General features: G+C 59.5%; 2 protein-coding genes across 3 annotated transcripts; both read left to right on the top strand.

Moving 5' to 3' along the window:
• The first annotated feature begins 2,308 nt into the window (after window positions 1-2,308).
• Window positions 2,309-3,750, top strand: TMEM278 (transmembrane protein 278). Its single transcript, XM_028108214.1, has 2 exons — window positions 2,309-2,584; window positions 3,493-3,750. Exons 1-2 carry the CDS (start codon window positions 2,309-2,311, stop codon window positions 3,748-3,750), a joined length of 534 nt encoding a protein of 177 aa, XP_027964015.1.
• A 7,194-nt stretch (window positions 3,751-10,944) lies between these two features.
• On the top strand, window positions 10,945-15,402 carry VWA1 (von Willebrand factor A domain containing 1). Of its 2 annotated transcripts, none has more exons than XM_028108548.2 (4): window positions 10,945-11,025; window positions 12,161-12,718; window positions 14,644-14,922; window positions 15,065-15,402. In XM_028108548.2, the coding sequence occupies exons 1-4, from the start codon at window positions 10,953-10,955 to the stop codon at window positions 15,400-15,402; spliced, it is 1,248 nt and encodes a 415-aa protein (XP_027964349.1). In that variant the 5' UTR covers window positions 10,945-10,952. The 2 variants fall into 2 exon arrangements, with proteins under 2 accessions (XP_027964349.1, XP_087879186.1); XM_088023060.1 differs by having other exon boundaries at window positions 14,644-15,020; window positions 15,067-15,402.
• Window positions 15,403-20,956: the final 5,554 nt, after the last annotated feature.

The raw sequence follows: 20,956 nt of genomic DNA, 5'->3' as shown, positions 1-20,956 counted from the left end.
ACCCAACCGACTGAGCCACCCAGGCATCCCAAGTATCTACTCTTTTTTTTTTTTTAAGATTTTATTTATTTATTTGACAGAGAGAGACACAGTGAGAGAGGGAACACAAGCAGGGGGAGTGGGAGAGGGAGAAGCAGGCTTCCCACGGAGCGGGGAGCCCGATGCGGGGCTCGATCCCAGGACCCCGGGACCACGACCCGAGTTGAAGGCAGACGCTTAACGACTGAGCCACCCAGGCGCCCCTCTACTCTATTTTTAAATGCTTGCCTTCCTCTTCTAGAATGAAAGCTCCATGAGAACACACCACACAGGCTGACAGACAGATTCAGCAGGTAAGGAAGCAACATGATCTGGGTGGATGAACATGGTTTACGACCTAAGTATCCAGCAGACGCAAGAGAGCAAAGCTGTCAGCTCCCTCCTGACTCCCTTGACAAGTGGCGGGGGGGGGGGGGACAGGGGGGCTGTTGTTGCAGAGCTACTTCCATGCTTCACTGCCCCCTGGGAGGTCCAGCGGAAACTCTCATAGCTCATGAGAGCCAGGGAAACCTAGAAACCGCCTTCATGAAGGCGGAAGTCCGTGGGAGCCAGCTGCATGGCCGTCCTCCCACCTTCTGCCCAAGCCTGGAGCGCGGCAGCTCACCCAGCTATGGAATCATGCAGGCCTGTCAGGGCACCCCCACAGAGCTGTCGAGGCCCACACTGGCCCCCTTTACCACTGAGTCCACAGAGCCTAGAGCAGTCCTGGCACACTGAGGGAGCTCAGCGAATGTTGATTGCATGAGCAAGTGAATGCAAGAGGAACCTGAGCAGAGACTGGAGCTTAGGAGATTAGACCGGTACCCTCTCCACCTGAACTCTGCATCTGAACATTATCATTTGCAACATTTTCTACCCTAAGTTCATTATCTGAATAAATCAACAGCTACTATAAGATCTGGATATGTGTGTGCAGGTGAAAATTAAATCGCGTATGTGTGTCGGGCAACAGGGCTTGGCATGTGCTGCAGGGAGCCTCAGCTCACGTCCTCACAGGGGCCTGACTTAGGCTTGCATTCCTTAAACCCGCTGCGCACAATCGCTGCCATCCCCCATTTACGCACTGGAAAATGTTAGAAGAAAAGTAGGATGTGATAAAGCCAATGGTGGGAGAAGGTGTGAAAGGGAGACGTTCATAGCTGGTGCCACACAGCTTGTTCATTCAGCTCACAGGCAACCTACTCCAAGTGTCAGCTAGTTACGTAAGTGGTGTTTAAAATGCCGAGTGCTTCTCTCTTTGTCAAATAAATAAATAAAATATTTTTTAAAAATAAAATAAATAAAATGCCAAGTGCTATGCAAGAAAAACCTAACGTCTGATAGGAGTTAAGAGCATTTCAGTAAGGGGCGCCTGGGTGGCTCAGTCATTAAGCGTCTGCCTTCGGCTCAGGTCATGATCCCAGGGTCTTGGGATCGAGCCCCGCATCGGGCTCCCTGCTCCGCGGGAAGCCTGCTTCGCTTCTCCCTCTCCCACTCCTCCTGCTTGTGTTCCCTCTCTCACTGTGTCTCTCTCTGTCAAATAAATAAATAAAAATCTTTAAAAAAAAAAAAGAGCATTTCAGTAATATTTGGGGAAATTAGTTGGGGTTTACGGAAGATCGGGGAATGCTTTCTCCCTGGTTGAAATAACAGAGTGCATGCTCCCACTGTTTTCAGGATGGACGAGACTCCAAGACAAAGGATGCTTGTCATTGTAGCTGCTATTATTGAGCACCTACTGTGTGCTGAGTCCTGCAGTAAACACTTCACATGCATTGCCCACATGCCCTCTCAACAGCCCTACAGTCCAGGCATCCAGTGTTTTCCGTTTTACTGAGGCTCAGAAAGGCCAGGTTTGGGGATGAGAGCACCAGCAGGGACTAAGGTGGCAACTGATAGGGCTGCTGTCAATGTGAAGGCCTATGGAATGAAGTCCTTGTGTGGGGGAGCGGGGAGCGGGGGAGAGGGCGGGACCAGGAGGAAGGAGGGCCCCAGTGCCAGGACAGCTGTGCAAGCCCTGACCAGAACACACAGGAGCTGTATGGGGAGACTGACCAGGGCCGGAGCTGCAGTCGCCTGGTAGAGAGGTCCAGCCTGGCAACAGGGGAAACTGAGGCAGCGGTGTGGCGCTGGAGACTGAGGGTCAGAGCTGGACCTACTGGGGCCAGGGTGCTGTCCTCCGTCTGGGTCCACAATGGTTGCTGGGGTCTGGGTGGGAGTCTGACCTGGGGACCTAGGTCCTGCCGTCCGACTACCTCTGGGAACCCACCAGGCCTATTGCCCGGAGAACATGAGTGAACAGGAGAAGGAGACGGAGGAGGAGGAGGGAGGGGGCGCTTCCGACACAGCACCCATGCTGCCAGGAAGACTTCCTGACTGCCGGACCTCAGCCCTGATGTCCCCAGGATGGGTAGGCCTGGCTGTCCGAGGCTTCGGGACCCTGTTGCTGCCTGGCCAGGCCCTGGCAGGGCTCCTGCTGCACCTGCTGTTGCCCGCCACCGTGTTCCTGCTGGTGCTGCTGCCAGCGGCGGCCATCGCATACCTGGGATTCCTGTGCCACTCAAGGGTGAGCTAAGCCCTGGGGGGGGGGCGGGGGGGCGGGAGTGGGGGGTCCTGTAGAAGCGCAGGGCCCTGGGGCTGTAGGTGAGTCTCGTCCTTTCAACATGGTTCCCTTGTCCCCAGAGACATATGTGCCCCTCCCTGGAAAGCTCCTTCTGCCAAGCACCCCCCCACCCAGCCGCAGCAAAAGAAGGGCTTTTGTTTGTCGCTGGAGCGGACAGCTCCCTCCCCTTGCGAGGCCGCCTAGCCTTGTACCAAGGGCCACCAGGGCCTGGACAGCTGGGCATGGTGGGAAGAGGGGGGGCGTTCCCGGAAGAGAAGGTGAAGATATTGCCCAAGTTCTCCAGTGCACCACCCCTGCCCGTCCCCGCGGCCCCTCGGAGACCCCTCCTGCCCTGGGCTGGCTTTCCCCGTGTGAAACAGGCTATGGCTTGGTCTAAGGAAGGGGCGCGTGGGCAGACGGGCCCCGGGTCCTCCTTTTGTAGGCATGAGGCGGGGGCGGGGGAACTGAAGGCGGGGCCGCGGGAGAAGGTGGCGCCCGCGGAGAGCCGCACGGGTAGGAGCTCGAGGTCAGATCCCACCATAGGGAAGGGCCCCAGGAGAGCAGAGACGGGAGGAAAGCCGGGATGGGACAAACGGGGAACAAGTTTCTGAGCCTCCCCTCAAGGGACTCCTACTCCGGCCATTTGCCGCTTGGGCCCCGGATCTCCCATTCTCGACGCAAAAGTGCCCGGCCCCAGCCGGCCCCAGCCGGCCCGCTCCGCCAGACCTCAGACCCGCGCCCCGGCCCCACCGCGCAGGGTCGCACTGGCCACGCGCCCCGCCGCGTCCGCCTACTCCCGCCCCGGGGCCCCTCCGGGGCCACCTGCTCCCCGGCCGCTCCCGGCCCGGCCTGACCGCCCGCCCCGCCCTCAGGTTCACCCGGCACCCCGCCCCGCGTGCCGCGCGCTCCTCTCGGACAGAAGCTCCGCGGCGCTCATGGTCCTCGGCTTCCTCTCGTTGCCTCCGCTGCTCGTGCTTGCTTCGGCCGCCCGCACCCGCCTGGCCCGGCGCCTCCTCACGCTGCTACCCCCACCTTGGACCCCTGGACCCCGCCGCCCCCCGGGGTGCAGCGACCGTGGGCGAGTGGGACACCACGCCGACGGGGAGGAGCAGCTCTGCGCCTGGGTGTGAGCCCCAGAGGCCTCTCCAAAGGACAAGACTCCCAAACCCGGGAAGGCCCCCGAACTTCCACCCCCCGCCCCGTAAGAGAGCCCCAGGCCTGCGAGCTCGGCGTCTGCGTCCAGCTTCTGTCCTCCAAAATCGCGGGCATACCTCGGGGCTTCGTACGCGGTGCTTCGAGTGGCCGCGAGATGGCACCAGACTCCCCCGAGCCAAGGTCCCCCCCTTCCCCAAGGTCTCCCCACCCCCGCAGTCCCCTCCGATGCGGAGGGGCTGGGAAGCCCCCAGGGAGGAGGGAGATGCCACTCAGAGAAGGGGCGTCCGGCCGGGCTCAGCGAAAGGGGGCCTTCCTGGGTTCTGTCCCTCACGTAGGGCAGCCCTACGGGCCCCTTGTGTGGTCAGTCAGAGGGCCTCCAGAGGGTTCCAGAAGTGGCGAGACTTGCCCGGGAAGAACATGGTTCCAGAAGCTCAGCAATGGCCAGCAGCCTCGGGCCTTGCCGAGCTCAGCCTGGGAGGGAGGCCCGGGCTCAGCTTGTGCCCCGGGCGAGCATCCAGACAGGTTGGACACCTGTTAACTCGTCTGTTCTCTCTGGATAATTTTAAGATCTTCTCTGTCTTTTCCCATCTTTGGCTTTAAGCACGTTTCTAGTTGTGGATATGTTCTTATTCATCTATTTGGGTATATACTGTGTTTCTTGTTCCTACAGATCCCTGTCCTTCATCAGTTCTGGAGAATTCTCAGCCATTACCCATGTCTCCAAATTGGCCTCCTGTTCATTCTTTTTTGGGAGCATTTCTTCCCCTTTGCTCCCAGTGTCCACTGGCCTCTCTTTTGTATTTCCGTCTCCCCAACTCTCTGTGCTGCATTCTGGGCAATTTCTTCATTTTTTTCAAGTTTCACTAATTATTTGATTGTGTCTAATCTGCCAATTAATGTGTTCATTTAATTTTAAGTTATCATATCCAAAAGTTATATTTGTTTCTTATTCAAATCTCATCATTTTTGATGGTCTCCGTGCATGTTCAAATTTTGGATTCCAGTTTTACTTCAATTTCTTAAGCATTTCACATATAGTTATTTTATATTCTGTACCTAAAAATTCCAATTTCTTACTCTTTGGGGGGGGGTGTCCAAATCTGTTATTTGTTGTTTCTGGTGATTCTCACTAATAGTATATTGTTTCTTTGAAGGGATGCTCATTTTCCACTGTCACCCCGTACCTGTGAACATCCTGAGGACACATCCCTCCGGGAAGGATTCCCTCTGCAAGGCATGCCCTACCTGGGCCCCGCTCGGGTCCTGTGTGGGCTTTCATAAGTGCAAGTGCGCCTCTCCATCCCTGTGTTGAGGGGCCTCCCCGCGATCCTGCCTGTTCCCTTTCATCTTCCTGGGTTTCTGTTCATTACCCTTCTGTTTCTTTCTTTCTTTCTTTCTTTCTTTTTAGTGTTTTTAATTTGGGGGGAGCCTTGAAGATATTTACTTCCTTGCAAGCCCAGCAGTGTATTAAAAATGTATTTCTTGGGGCACCTGACTGGCTCAAGTCGGTAGAGCATATTACTCTTTTTTTTTTAAGATTTTATTTATTTATTTGACAGAGACACAGCGAGAGAGGGAACACAAGCAGGGGGAGTGGGAGAGGGAGAAGCAGGCTTCCCACAGAGCAGGGAGCCCGATGCGGGGCTCGATCCCAGGAGCCTGGGATCATGACCTGAGCTGAAGGCAGACGCTTAACGACTGAGCCACCCAGGTGCCCCCAGATTATATTTTTATAAAGGTATTTTGCCTTTATTTATTTTTTAAAAGATTTTATTTGAGAGAGATTGAGATAGGGAGAGAGAGCACAAACTAGAGGGAGAAGCATGCTCCCCGCTGAGCAGAGAGCCTGACTTGGCCCATCCCAGGACCTGAGCCAAAGGCAGACACTTAACCACTAAACCAACCAGGTGCCCCCAGATTACTTTAAAAAAAGCAAAAACATGTTTCTTGTAATTTGTCCAGAATCTAGGGGTAAATGAAAGGCCTCTTAAAGAATCTAGCATACTATTTTGCCATCAGGGCTCTGTGTGTGACCAGCAGGGTCAGGATTCAGATGTGCCCAAAGATCAGGGCTCGGGGCTCAGGCTCATTCCGTGGCCTTGAGCAGACCCGGTGTGTGGCTGGCTCAGATCCCACAGGAGTTCTTGGGGTTTTCCATTTGTCTGCACCCAGTCAGACAGGAGCCTGGCTGGCCGCCCAGCGCCTAAGGATATCTTCCCCTGGTCTGAAGCCGCCTTCCTTCCCCTCCTGCCCAAGGTTGGGCAGGCTCTTGGCCAGGCTTCGAAGATGAGGACTCTCCTGAGGATCCGCCTGGCCCCAGAGTCATCAAAACAACAGCTGGGCCTGATGCAGGGCGGGGGGGGGGGGGGGGGGGAGGCCTTGGTGGGGAGCTCAGCTGCCAGAGCCTCAAGGGTTCCTAAGGTGTGTCCCAATTTCCCAGGCCTGCCCCGGGGCCCTGCATGGCCTCTAGCTGACCCCAGGGATGACCTGTTTTCAGCCCCAGCTCTACCCCACCCACTCACAAAAGGATCACCTGTGGGGGGGCCGTAGGGGGTTAACAGAAGGGGCCTACTGGTCTGCTTTTAGAGGGCCAGTCAGGAAAGTCAAGGGCAGAGGCACTGAGTTACTGGTGGGGCAGGCAGAAATCTCTTACTTTGGGCAACAAATGCTTTTTTCCCAGGTGCCCAGGCCCCTGCCCTGTAAGTATGCCTGGTCATGGGGGGTGGTCTCCAGAGTGCATGTGTGTGTGTGTGCCTATGTGTGTGTGCACTGCGTGTTTGTGTACATGTGCATGCATCCCTCTGTCTGCTTCCCCTAACACTCCAGGCAGAGACATTGTCCCAACCCCACAGATGGGGAGATTGGGCTCTGTAAGGTTCCTTGACCTGCCCGAGGTCATTTATTCATTCACAAAGTATTTCCTGGGATGGGAGCTCAGGTGTCTGCAGGCACACCCTCAGACACAGGTGGCAGCTAGTAGGGGTCCAGGAGATTTGGCCAGTTCATTCCCCCCAGCCACCCACCTGGTGTAAGCCCTGCACCCATCCAGGCATGCGGGCTAGGCAAGGGGTGCTGGAGTGCAGCTGAGCTGGGTGGGTGAACTGGGTAGCAATAGGCAGTGCCTAGTGCTAGCTCTGAGGGCTAAAGTTCCTCCCCACTGCCCCCTGGGCCCTACCCTGACCTCTGGGGAGCCCCCCACCAAGGTGTTGACACTGGTCTGTTCCTCCCTAGTCTCTACTTACCAATCCAAACTGGTCTGTACACTGCCTGGGGCTGGGGCTGGGTGTGATGATCATCTCCCTGTTACAGAAGTTTCCCCGCAGAGGGAACCAGAGCTGGGGTCCCACCTCAGGAGGGGCACACTATTCACGTCTCTGCACTGGCCAGAAACAGGAGTCTGGATGCCGGCCTCCCTTTCTGCCTCCTGCCCCCCTGTCCATTCGGATCTACCTAAGACAGCAGCTACCTAGGGGCCCCTTAGATGCCTGGCATCAGCCCCCTGGCATCCACCCTGCCCCTGCACACACCATGGGCCCTTGCCTTCCCCATGAAAACCCCACAACCCGCCCCACCCTTTCTGCCCCCCAGGCCTCCTTACTGTCCTGACACACTGGCCAACTTCCACCCTTGGGTCTTGGCACTTCCTGTAGCTCGTGCCCACCTGGTCTGACATGGCCTCTCCCTTGTCAGGGAAAATAAGTAGACCCACATCTTGGCAAGCACATTACTGCTTGCCCCCCATCCATCCTGGCAGCCCTCAGAGGACAGGGTGTCTGCATGTCCCCAGAGCAGAATCTGGCATGTGGCTGGCCACAGCAGAGACCTAGTGGGATGAATGTGGATAGGGTGGTACCCACCCCACACCCAGGCTGCCCACCCTGCTGTTGCCAGCTCTGGGATCACAGGGGGGCAGGCCTGGGCTCCTGAGGAGTGAGATAACAGGACCTCCAGACCCTCAGGCCTGGTCCCTTAGGTGCTGGCATGTCCCTGACCACAAACAGGCAGGTGGAGTCTAGAAGGACACGTGGGTGTGGCAGCTGGGTGGGTGGCAGAAGGGGCCTCTGGGCCCTGCTGCTCTGGCCACCCCCTCCCTCTGCCCCCCTCACTGTTGTGGGTGGGTTCTGGGGGCCTCCGGCTTGCCCCACACCCCACCTCAGGACCACAGCAACCCCTGTTCCTGTTTCTGTGTCCCCCAGCACGTGCATGGTTGCATATGTAGGTACAAACACATAAAAAACAGCAGCACAGGGCACCCTACTGGGTGAGGGTGGGGACCCACACTGCTCTGCCCCGCAGGCCCAGAGTGCCCTCAGGCTGGGGTCAGAGGCCCCGGGAGCTGCCCTTTTCCCTAAGGTCAACATGGCCACAGTGAGCTAGGGACAAAAGGCCCTTCTTCTCTGCAGAGGCCCGGACTGTGCGGAGGAGGGAGTGTTCCCGTGGACCCTGTGGGGGCAGGGGCAGTGCCTTCAGAGAGCAATGTCCCTGGGTTTCACGGAACCCCCTCCACCTGCCTGTGGAGCCGCGGGTGGGGTGGGCCAGTGCCAGGAAGTGAGGTTCTGGGGCTCTCAGACTGGGCCAAGGCAGGGGCTGGACCTGGGGGAGGGAAAGGGCGGGTGGGCAGGGCCTGCTATATCCTGGCTGCCTCTGCCCTTCTCAACCCCCCCAGCCTCCCAGCCTGTCTTTCTTCTGAGAGGAGGTTTCCGGACAATTATATTTGTGCTTCCTCTGGCATCTGCCTCAAGCACAACCCTGACCCCGACTATTACACTCCTGGCTGACCCCCATACTCCCTGGGGACCCTCCATCTGCTGGTGTCTCCCGCCGGGAAGGGCAGGACGCTGGAATGAGACTTGCCAGGTTGCTGCAGCAGGAGAGCCTCAGGGCAGAGCAGGGGGCCAGGGGAGTGCAGCCGACCAGATGGGGGGTGGGGGGCCTCTCCCAGGGGTCAGATGAGAGCTCAGCTCAGCATGCACAGCAGGAATGACGAGCAGAGCCGAGCAGAGCCGAGCAGAGCCGAGGAAGAGCTCTACCAGGGCTGGTAGCCGAGCTCAGCCAAGTCTGGGCAGAGGCCCTGGCAGGCCAGTCCTAAGACTGGGCCTCTCATCCTTTCTGCCTCTGATGGAGAGGCCGGGGGGGAGGAGGGCGGCTGCTTCCTCGAGGGCCTGAGTCATGGCCAAGAAGACCCGCTCAGTTTTTCCAGAAGGGACGGAAACTTCCCTGTCAGCCCTGCAGCACAGGCCCAAGTGTGACTGGGCTCGCCTGCTACATAGGAGCTGGGAGACAAGCAGGGGTAAAGCACTGCCTTACCATCGGACAGTCCACCACGGCCCAGCTCCCTGCCCCTGGCAGTGGGTGCCCAGTGAGAGGGAGGGTGAACCAAGAAGGGTTTGCACATGTTCACCTGGGTATCTCAACCCCAATGCCCCCTGCCCGGGGTCAGCTCTCGGCCGATGCCCCAGCCTGCCTGGCCATGGCCTCTACTCACTGTCCCCAGCAGTAGCAGCTGTCCTGGTCAGCCTGGTGTGCTCTAGGGCTGGGGGCCACACCAGGTCCCCCTGGGAGGCACACCCTGGACTTCAGGGGCCCAAGCCCATTGCTGCCCACCCCCAACACCGGGGCTCAGGCGGAAGCACCAGGCAGTTTCTGGTCCCAGCAGAGGCCTGAGGTCTGTGGAGCTGAGCCAGCACCACCACTGCCAAGACTCCCTTCGAGGGGGTGGGGGCAGCGGGGACACAGTCCTCGCCTGTTCCTGCCCCAGCTCCTCCAGCTTGGCTGGGCCACTTCCTTTTTTAGGCAAAGTTGGAGCTCCGGCCTGTCTCACAGAGCGTCTCACCCTCACCTGCCATAAAGGGAGGAAGGAAAACCATTGAGTCCCATCCGTCCTTGCTGCTGAGCATCCTCCTGGGGAGGGGGGAAGGGAGGGGACATCCTGGCAGAGACGCCCCTGCCACCTTGCACTGGGGGACCTGTGTCCTCCCAGCTCCAGAGAGTAATGGCTGGGAGAAGGCAGTGGTCTTCTTAGTAGTGAGAGACCTCAGGATGCCCGGGTGGCTCAGTTGGTGAAGTGTCTGCCTTCGGCTCAGGTCATGGTCCCAGGGTCCTGGGATCGAGCCCCGCATCGGGCTCCCTGCTCCGCGGGAAGCCTGCTTCTCCCTCTCCCACTCCCCTTGCTTGTGTTCCTTCTCTCCTGCCTCTCTCTCTCTCTCTCTCTCTGCCAAATAGATAAATAAATAAAATCTTAAAGAGGAAAAGAAAAAGTAGTGAGAAACCTCATCTGGACCCTCAGCTCCTGCCCAAGGGGAGGGAATCTGCCCCAAGGCCTGAGTGGTCTCAGGATGCCCCCTGCAGTCAGCCACCTCTGGTGCTAATGGGTCCCTCCAGAGGGCTGGGGGCCTGCCCTCGGTCCTGGAGTTGGATCTCGGGTCAAGCCCTGGGCCCCTCATTGGACAGGGTGTATGGGGACAACAATAGTTCCAGCATGGTCACACTGGACAGGTCCTGAACCAGCTATTCCCAGCTCCTATGCCTCTTCCTCCAAGAAGCCAGGTAGGGTGGGGGGCTTTGGGTCCCTCAAGAAGCTCCCCTTCAGGCCTCTGCCCCTCCCAACGTCCCACTATCTTTCTAAGCGTCCAGCCCCCAGCACCTACCCCTCTCTCAGCCCTGTGGTAGAGGTGAGTCCAGGGCCTGGGCCCTGCCAGGGTGACCTTGTTCTCCGTGTCACCCCCACCCCGTTGCATCCCTGGGTTTCCCTTGGGCCTGATTCCAGAGGCTCTTAGCACTCGGGGGGTCACGGCGGTGGGCCTGGGGATGGTCCAGCTTGAGAGCTCCCTGCTCTGCTCCTGGGTGGGGGTAGGAGCAGCGCGGACCCCGAAGCCCCCCAACCCGGAAAGACAGCTGCAGTATCTGTGTCTGTGCACACGCCCACGCGTGTGTGCCGCGGTCGCATCTCCGTGAGTGCTGCGTGTCGCTACCCGCCTGGGTCCCTCCGCGCGCACGCCTCCCGCCTCCCGGAGTCTGTGCGCCTCAGCACGCGGGGTGAGTGTGCACCGGGGGCGGGGCCTCGGGGACGGGGCCTCCCGGGGGCGGGGTCGGGTCCGGCCTGCGCGGCGGCGCGCCCTGCAGTCCCGGAGCGAGCGAGCGGCGAGCGGAGGCCGAGCGCGCCCCTTCCCGTCGCGCGATGCTGCCCTGGACGGCGCTCAGCCTGGCCCTGAGCCTGCGGCTGGCGCTGGCGCGGAGCGGCGCCGAACGTGGTGAGTGAGGCGGGCGGCGGGCTGGGCTCCAGCTCGGGCGGCGCCCCTACCCCCTGCTGCCTGCGCGGAGCAGTCTCTTTCCCTCCCGCGGCCGCGGGGTAGGGACGGCCGCAGGGCACCCCACCCACCTGCGGGGGGCGGGCCCAGGTGCCCCAGGCGGCTAGGCGGGCACCAGATGTTGGGGAGGGGGCTCTGGAAAGGAAGGGGGTGGTGTCTGTCGGGAAGGAGGTCCCTGCCTCAGTTTCCTTCTCCTTGGGATGACGCTTAGTAGAGAGATGGGATGGTAAGAGGGCTAGAGTCGCCCCATCGGATTGGAGGATACAGAGGCCGCAGGCACAGATCAGAACCGAGACAGCCCAGCTCCTGTCTGCCCTTGGCCCAGCGGTGGAAGGGGTCCTTTTGCCCCCTGGGGTGCCGGGAGCAAGGGGAAGGCCTTGGAGGGGCTGGTGGGCCCTCAAGCCGCTCCAGCAGGTAACCTGCTTCCTGGGTCCAGATGGAGCAGAGGATGGGTCCAGAGGAGGGGTGACATCATCTGTAAGTGGGGTCACGACTCCAGCCTGGCCATATGGGCTGAGGGAGGGGCTGTGATCATGCTGTCCCTCTCATCTATCCACCTCAGCTCCCAGTCTCCCCAGGGGCTTTGTGCCCCCCCCCCCCCCCCGCAACAACTAGTTGCTTTACCTGGAGGCTGGGCTGTGGGCCTGAAGCCAAGTCTGAGCAAACAACCCCCCTGTGACCCAGGCCTGTCCACTCACACTCCTGGGTGTTGGGCCAGGACCCTTGGCTCCAGCCTGCACAGAGTCCACTGAGCAAAGGGAGGGTGGAGGGGCTTAGAGGGGTTGGCTCTCGTTTACAAATGAGACTTGAGCCCAGAGAGCACTCCAGGTACATGACCAGGGTGCCGAGTTAGAACCCACTGGGACTGTGGGCCACTTGTTGGCTCAGGATCCCTCTCCCCCTCCCCCAGGGGTGCCACCTTCAGAACCTTTGGGGGTGGGGCTGAGCAGGCTTTCAGGGCCTGCTTGGGTAAGGGTAAGCTCCAGCTTAGGGAAAGCTCAGACCCTGGGGGTTCTGCCCTGGGTGTGGGGCTGTCTGGGGGCCACCACCTGGGGCTGAACCCTCCCCTCTCCCCCAGGCCCCCCAGCATCGGCCCCCCAGGGGGACCTGCTGTTTCTGTTGGACAGCTCGGCCAGCGTGTCTCATTATGAGTTCTCCCGAGTTCGGGAGTTTGTGGGGCAGCTGGTGGGCCTGCTGCCCCTGGGCCCTGGGGCTCTGCGTGCCAGCCTGGTGCATGTGGGCAGCCGCCCGTACACCGAGTTCCCCTTCGGCCAGCACAGCTCAGGTGAAGCTGTCCAGGATGCCGTACGTGCTGCAGCCCAGCGCATGGGCGACACCAACACTGGCCTGGCACTGGCTTACGCCAAGGAGCAGCTGTTTGCAGAGGTGGCAGGGGCCCGGCCAGGGGTGCCCAAGGTGCTGGTGTGGGTGACAGACGGCGGCTCCAGCGACCCCGTGGGACCCCCCATGCAGGAGCTGAAGGACCTGGGTGTCACTGTCTTCATCGTCAGTACTGGCCGGGGCAACCTCCTGGAGCTGTCAGCTGCCGCCTCGGCCCCCGCTGAGAAGCACCTACACTTTGTGGATGTGGATGACCTGCACATCATTGCCCAGGAGCTGAGGGGATCCATTCTCGGTAGGTGGGAAGAGGCAGGGCCTGGGGGGACCCCAGCAAGGAACCTCGGAAGAGGTGCGGGGAGAGGAACTCGAGTGCCTCTAGCAGGGGCCAGGGCTCTGGGGACAATGGCACTTCATGGGGGTCCAGCAGGGAGGCAACACACATGGCTTCTCTGCGTCCTCCAGGGACGCGCTCCAGCTGTGTGCCCTGTAGGCCCCACTGCCTGGGCTGTAGTGGGACAGAGGGTCAGGCCTGAGTAAACCTCTCCAGGTGGGGTTCTCTGCTGACAGCACCACCCCAGAGTGGAGGGCCTGGAGTGGGCCGAGAGACCAGGGGGCTGCATCTGGTGGGATGTGGTTAAATGGAGAGGAAGGGGGAGGGTCCAAGCTTGAGGACTCTGCAGATGGACAGCACAGGCTCCTGTATGTGTGTCCGGCGCTACCATGCCTGGGGGTGAGAGAGCCAGGTCGGGATGGGCTAGGATTGCCTCCCACAGCGCTGGGGCCCTACCACCCTAGGGGTAGGGACAGTCAGAGGAGTGGGAGTGGGTTTGCACCATTGGTGGTTTTGGGGATTGCTAGAGAGGAGGCTGGACCAGGGAGGGCCCACTGCAGGGGCTAGCAGCTCCCCACCAACTTTCTTTTTTTTTTTTTTTTTTAAGATTTTTATTTATTTATTTATTTGAGACAGAGAGAATGAGAGAGAGAGAGAGCACATGAGAACGGGGAGGGTCAGAGGGAGAAGCAGACTCTCCGCCGAGCGGGGAGCCCAATGCGGGACTCGATCCAGGGACTCCGGGATCATGACCCGAGCCGAAGGCAGTCGCTTAACCAACTGAGCCACCCAGGCGCCCCCACCAACTTTCTTATAGACCACCCCCACAGCCTCCATCCCCAGCCAAACCTCACAGTGGGAGGGGCTGGAGATGAAGGGCCTGATTACTGGCTCAGCCGGCTCTATTCACTGAAAAATGCCACTAACCCCAGGATTCTTCCTGAATCTCTGCCTGTGGGTTAATCATCCACCAAAAACCGGAAGGGGTTGGACTGTGGATTGCAGAAAGGTAGAGGGTCCTTCCAAAGGTTTCCCCCAGGGACACCTGGCCCCTGGAGGCCACTGAGTCAACCACTGTGGCTGAACCTGGAGGGGACAGCAGGAGGAAGGGCAAGCAGCTGGACAGGAAGAACCCAAGGCTGCAGGGCAGTGAGGCAGTATGGTGGGGGCTCCTGGGATAGGGGTGGGGTGGGGTCTGAATATGGGGGATGGGTAGGAGAATGAATGCCAGGCTGACAGCTGGAGCACCCAGCATTCAATAAGGAAGCATCAGGATCCCAACGGGCATAACGCTGCCCAGACATTTATCAACCTTACCTACTTGCGTGGTCACCCACATGGTCATGTGGTGTCATAGGCTCAGGAGTAATGCACACTTCGGGGTCCCACTCTGGAGCCCTCCTCCTAGAAACCTGAGGCAGGCAGTACTCTGACCCCAAATCCAGCTGCTCCTGGAGTTGTCACGTCATCAGTCTCCAGGGTGTCCCCCCGCCCATAGCCTCCCATCTTCTGGCTGCACCGGTGCCCCTTTGCCTTGACTGTCCAGAGCTGAGCTGACCCCACACTCTGTGCTGGCCACTCGGGCTAGGGAGGGTGGCTGGTCCCTCTGTTCTCAGACACCACCTTTGAGGGGCCACTGGAGTGGTGGGAACTGGCCATTATAGCTCCTCACCTGTCTGGGTTTGCAGCTGAGGCAGGCAAGGAAGCACCTGATGGAGTCCCAAGTGGGCGACTGCACTCTTTTCCTAACCCCAGCCCTGTCACCGGCTCGTGTTATCATTAGCACTGCTGGGGCGGCGGAGCCTGGGCTGTTCCCCAAGTCTCCCTGCCCGGTCAGTCAGGGCCCCAGGCTGGGCGAGAGGAGACCTGACCCCCTGCACCACCCGCAGATGCGATGCGGCCCCAGCAACTCCGTGCCTCTGAGGTCACGTCCAGCGGCTTCCACCTGGCCTGGCCGCCCCTGCTGACCGCAGACTCTGGCTACTACGTGTTGGAGCTGGCGCCGAGCTCCGAGCCGGGGACCGTGCGTCGCCAACAACTACCGGGGAACGCCACGGGCTGGGCCTGGGTCAACCTCGACCCTGACACCGACTACGAGGTGGCGCTGGTGCCCGAGTCCAACGTTCACCTCGTGAGGCCGCAGCACCTGCGGGTGCACACGCTGCCGGGTGAGCGGGGCGCGGAGGGCGGGCTGAGCGGGGTGGGGGGGCCCGCGGGCGACCGGGCGGGGCGGGGCGGGGCGGGGGCGGGCCGAGGCCCCGCCCCCGCTCCACTCAGGCGCGCGCTTCCCCCCCCCCCCCCCCCCCGCAGAGGAGGCCGGGCCGGAGCGCATCGTCATCTCTCATGCAAGGCCGCGCAGCCTGCGCGTGAGCTGGGCGCCGGCGCTCAGCGCGGCCGCCGTGCTCGGCTACCACGTGCAGTACGGGCCGCTGCTGGGCGGGGCGGCCCAGCGCGTGGAGGTGCCGGCGGGCCGCAACAGCACCACGCTGCAGGGCCTGGCGCCCAGCACCGCCTACCTGGTGACCGTGACGGCAGCCTTCCGCTCGGGCAGCGAGAGAGCGCTGTCGGCCAAGGCCTGCACGCCCGACGGCGAGCGCAGCCGCGCCCCGCGCCCCCAGCCGCCGGGGGCCTGGGGCCGGGAGCCGTGAGCCGGCCGCCCCGCCCACCCGAGGGCCCCCTTCTCCCCACCGCCAGAACCTGGGCCTTGCCCCGCGGCGACTCCGTCCGAATCCCCCCCACCCAGAACTCTCCTGCGGCGGCGGAGGGCTCCCTGCGCGGGCGTCTGCCTTCTAGGACGCAGGGCTCGCCCGACTCCCCGGCCATCGCGACCCCCTGCCCTGCCCGGGCTCAGAGCTGGACACGCGGTGCTGTCCTTTGGGCAGGAATTAGCAGGAAGATGGACAGGGACTCTGGGGTGAGCTGAGAACATCAGACGCAAGACTGGCCTCAAGTGCAGGACAGGAGGCAGCTGAGCGGAGCGGCTGGACCTCTCACTTGTGTGAAGGCCCAGTCCCTCTGGTGGCAAGGGCTGTCATCGGTCTGAGAGGGCTTGGTCCGGCTGGCCGCGCTGCGTCCCTGCGGCCTCAGGTCCTAGATGTTGGTGGAAGGTGGGTGGGGGAAGGGCGGGAGCTGGCTCCGGCTGGGTTGCAAAGGCTTCCCGGAGGAGACAGGATCTGGAAAAGGGCAGGGCGTTGTGGTGGCCGGTTGATGGTGTGGTCAGCAGCTGGGTCAGCAGAAAGATGGTCTTTGCCAGGGTGTTCAGTTGGCCTGAGGGGTAGTGCCTGCTGGGGACAGTGGCCCTGCCTTCCTGCCCACAACCCCACCGGGTCCAGCTACAGCCGCAGGGATGCAGATGGCACCTTCCTGGAGGAACAGGACCCTGGAGACAGGAGGGCTCCTTGCCCCTGCGAGTCCCAAGGCTTGCACTCACGGGGGGCCTCCCCTGCTTCCGGGTGGGGAGCTTCGATGCGTGGGCAGGGACAAACAAGGTTCCCCTGGGTGGGTTCACCCCAGCGATTCTCTACAGCATCCTCAGACCCCACCTCCTGCCACTCCTGCTCTCTGGGGCCTCCAGACGAGTCCTAAGGGCAGTACCTGCTGACCCTCAGCCCCATCAAGGTATGCATGTACTCCCGTCTGCACCAACTCCGTGCTCACTTTGCCTCTTCCCCACTAACACCCCAGACTTTAAAATACAGTAAATTAGATGTAAACTGAGCTCTGCAGTCTCAGAGTGCTTTACTCCGTCCCAGCACTCCAGCCCTGTGAAAGCTCCCAGACGGAAGGCCAATGTTTTGAGACTGTTGCTGGGGAAGGGGAGGGGAGCCGAGCCCCTCCTGGTGCTGAGGCTCCGAACACCCTGCCAAATGCACCTCCTCCTCAGAGGGCCCTGGCCGTTTCTGTGGGCGGGACTCCGTGGTTTGGAGCAGAGTTGCCAGAGGCAGGGACAGGGACCTGGCTGTGCACGGCTGTCCCCACCACAGCCTTGAGATCAGGGGTGGGGCTGTGGCGCCCTCTGCTGGCAATACCGCTCCCTCAGCAGCAGTTTGACTCGCGGGCCGCCTGCTAATTGGAAATGGACACCCTAACCCAAGCAAACTGCAGGGTTGAGAGAGGTGGTCTTCAAGTCCCTGACAGTGTTCTCAGTTTGCCCACTCGGGTTTGGTGGGCATGTGTTTGGGGGCAGCCTTCAGTCGAGCTGAGCTGCCACCATTTTTCAAGGACCAGACTCCCAAGAATCTCATGACTCCCTAAGCACCGAAGGCCTGCACCACACTAGTCTGGTGTACTGAACATTTATGGGGGCCAGCAGTGTGCAAGCCCACCATCTGCTTATGTGACAATGGCATGGGAGACAAAGGGCTCCTGCCCTGTGTGACCAGAGCAGGCAGAGTGGGCGGGGGGGGGGGTGAAGGTTGTGGGTCCAGGGTCCCCTGGTAGTGCCGGGCCAGGCCAGACTTGGTCAGAGGGTAGGGAGGCACTGCTGAGTGGGTGTTGGGTTTCTCCTACATGTCCCCACAACCCCTGGGGAATCAGGCCCAGGGAAGCCCAGTGGCCTATGTGGCCTGTGCCACTGCAGGCATCTGCTTACCCCCTGACCAGTGGTTAGCAGGCAGCCCAGAGTCAGCTGACCCCTCCCTAGGCTGGTGGATGTGAACAACAGGGTCCTAGGCAGCATCGACCGGAGAGGGAGACCTTCCCCAGGGCTGATCAGAACTCCCCATGTGCAGGCCAGTGTGCCCCACCCTGATGCCCCGGGTACCTGCCTGTAGGTCCAAGCCCATTGGGCACCTGGAAAGGTCCCCCTTCCGCAGAGCCTCTCAGTCCAGCCTGCAGAGTGCTGTGCAGGCGGCAAGACAAAAAGCAAGAGAATACTGGCAGGTGCTTTCCTTTTTTTTTTTTTTAAGTATTTTTTTAAATTTATTTGACAGAGAGAGACATAGCGAGAGCACAAGCAGGGGGAGTGGGAGAGGGAGAAGCACGCTTCCCACCAAGCAGGGAGCCCGATGCGGGGCTCGATCCCAGGACTCTGGGATCATGACCTGAGCCAAAGGCAGATGCTTAACCGACTGAGCCACCCAGGCACCCCTGGCAGGTGCTTTCCTAATGGCTCAGTCATGCACTTGAGACAGATGAGCTCCTTCCCCCAAACATACCTGCAATCCCAAGCAAGGGCAGAGTGGCCAAAGACACACGGCCCTACTCCCTGGAAGAGGCTCCGGCTTCCGCTCATCACTACTGGATGCTGAGGGCAGGGAAAGGAGCCCCCACTTCTGTGCCAGGGAATGCCTCTTCTGGAAACCCTTACCTTGGAAGTGCTGCCCTTTGCACCGTTCTAGGCAACTTTTTGTTTTCTTAAGATTTATTTGAGAGACAGCATGTGTGCAGGGTGGGGAGAGGCAGAGGGAGAGGGAGAATCTCCAGCAGACGCCACACTGAGCATGGAGCTGGATGCGGGGGCTCCATCCCACGACCCTGAGATCACGACCTGAGCCGAAATCAAGAGTCAGACCCTCAACTGACTGAGCCACCCAGGCAACTCTTAAAGGTTGATAAGTCTGGGCCATGTCTGGGAACAACCTCCGGGAAAGTTGTCCTGGCCTCTCCCCACACCCCTGCAGGCTGCCACCTGCAGGGACTCACACGTCACTCCGTGTGAAGTGATACATGGCACTATGAGCTTCTGACACAGACGTGAAAATCAGGGCTGTGGTTGCTTCTGGTTAAGACAAGAAAAGCAAGAGGTGGTATCACGCAGCCGGCATGTCCCCACTCACAGCCCCTCTGAGAACACACCTTCCTCAGGCCATGGCTTCAGAGGACATCGCTTCCAAGGTCTGTCCAGACTGCATTGGCCCTGCTTTTATTGTGAGAAGGGCAGGCCAGGGCTGTGTGTGTCTCCTGCCAGCTGGGTGGGGGCAGCCGAGTGCCTGTGCACTCATCCGTGGGGCTGTCCTGGTTGTGAGGTGGACCCACAGATGCCCAGCAGGCCAGGGCATCTCAGTAGGCAACTGCTTACCTAGAAGCATATGCTACTCAGGAAGATTAAGACTGGAGAGGTAGTGAGTTCTGGGCTCAGTCCTGAGTCACTCTCCAGTCCTGGGCCCAAGGTAGCACATCTGAGGGCTCAGCACTCTAAGCCCTCGTTACCTCTTCTGATTCTCTGGAGGCACAGGGAAGAGCTGCAGGAGCCCCGTGATCTGGGAGCCCTGCTTGCCCCGCTTTGGTGGCTAGGATGGGGACCAGCAGCCCAGGGCCCCATTTTGGGGGCTCAGTCCTGGGAGGGCCGGGCTGGGCAGCTTTTCTGTTGGCAGGGTTGGAGTCTGTCTGGTAGGAGTGGGGGTGTGGGTGTGGGTGTGGGTGTGGGCTGCCTGTGGGTTTGGGCGACTGTGACATCAGAACCAGCAGGTCCTTTTGGAAGCTGGAGAGAGGGAACAGAAAAAGGACCAGCTCATTACTTTTGAAGGCCTGGCTGTCCTAGGAGTCTTAAATGTGATAAGCAGGCAGGCTTCTGCACATGTGCTGTGCATGGCAGACACCAGGCAAGCTGAGCAGTGGGCAGGTGCAACCTTGGTGATGGGACACCCTGGGGTTTGGTGAGTGGGGGGCTGTGGGCCAGACTGGAAGGCCACAGCTCCGGTGTGCCATGTGGCTCTCTGGAGGTCCGGCCGGAGCCAGGGGACCAGAAACCACACCTGCTGCCTGGGCTCCCCAGGGGCACCTATGTCTTCTCTATTTGGACTCAAGGCCAGGCTGTAGGCCAAGCTGTCCCCCTGCATCTCCAACTTCTGCAGTCTTTCCTCCAGGTCTTAAATGCTGGAGGACTCCCTCAGAGAGGAAAGCCACATGTTGTGGGGAGGGTGGTATCAGGAAATCTGTCAGCAAAACAGCTCAGCACAAGCAGCAGAGAACCCCACATTTGCCAGTTAAATGTGAATGCATCAGGTAAAAAGCATCATCATAATTCCATTTTATTAACTTAGTGTTTTTAGGAAAGGTTTGTGTGCCCTCCTCAATGGCTCCCAATCTAAGATTATTTTAAGTGACAAACACAAGTGGATTGGATGTTTTCTATGGCCCGTCAGAAATTGGAAAGTACCCGGCCAGTGCCTGACTGGCTCAGTAGGTACAGCACAAGACTTTTGATCTCAGGGTCGACCTTCAAGTGCCACAATGGGCAAGGATCCTACTTGAAAAAAAGTAAAAAAATAAAAATATGTATATAAATAAACAAACGAGGGGGGACTGGAAAGTACGGAGCGCACCTACTCAGATGATGGAGACTGGAGGGGACCCCGCCATCAAAGGGAGTGCCCTTACCTAAATCCTTAAACAACAATCAACTGTTTTTCAAATTAAGTCAAGTTAAATGAAACTGACTGTATTTTTTATTTTTTAAAGATTTCATTTATATGAGAGAGAGAGAGCATGTGTGGGGGTTGTGGTGGTGGGCAGAGAGAGGGAGAACAGGCTCCATGCTGAGCAGGGAGCCTGATGTGGGGCTCAATCCAGTACTCTGGGATCATGACCTGAGCCGAAGGCAGCAGATACTTAACTGAACCACCCAGGCGCCCCTGACTTTATTTTTTGAAACTGGCTTTTTAAATGCAGAACTTTATTCTCAGTGATTCCTTTTTTTTTTTTTTTTAAGATTTTAGTTATTTATTTGACAGAGAGAGACACAGCGAGAGAGGGAACACAAGCAGGGGGAGCGGGAGAGGGAGAAGCAGCCTTCCCGTAGAGCAGGGAGCCTGATGCGGGGCTCGATCCCAGGACCCCGGGATCATGACCTGAGCCGGAGGCAGATGCTTAATGACTGAGCCACCCAGGCGCCCCTCAGTGATTCCTTTTTAAATAAAAGTACACAAGCTTGCTAATACTGGTCTGGGGTGGATGGAGCTAGAGGGGCACATGGCCGAGCTGTGTTTGGACAAGGACTTCCTGTATCTTACCCATTTCCCCTTCTTTTTTTTTTTTTTTAAATATTTTTATTTATTTATTCATGAGAGACAGAGAGAGAGAGAGAGGCAGAGGGAGAAGCAGGCTCCCAAGCAGCAGGGAGCCCGATGTGGGACTCGATCCCAGGACCCTGGGATCATGACCTGAGCCGAAGGCAGATGCCCAACCATCTGAGCCACCCAGGCGCCCCCCATTTCCCCTTCTTCATCCAGTAGAGCCCTGCTAGGGGTGCTGTGGGAAGTA

The sequence above is a fragment of the Eumetopias jubatus genome, unplaced genomic scaffold (genome assembly GCF_037043125.1).
Source record: "Eumetopias jubatus isolate StellerSeaLion01/CBP00866 unplaced genomic scaffold, mEumJub1_p1.0 scaffold_4, whole genome shotgun sequence".
In the NCBI taxonomy this organism is placed as follows: Eukaryota; Metazoa; Chordata; class Mammalia; order Carnivora; family Otariidae; genus Eumetopias; species Eumetopias jubatus.
Note: the sequence above shows the minus strand (reverse complement) of the source record. Positions and strands in the feature narration are given on the sequence as shown.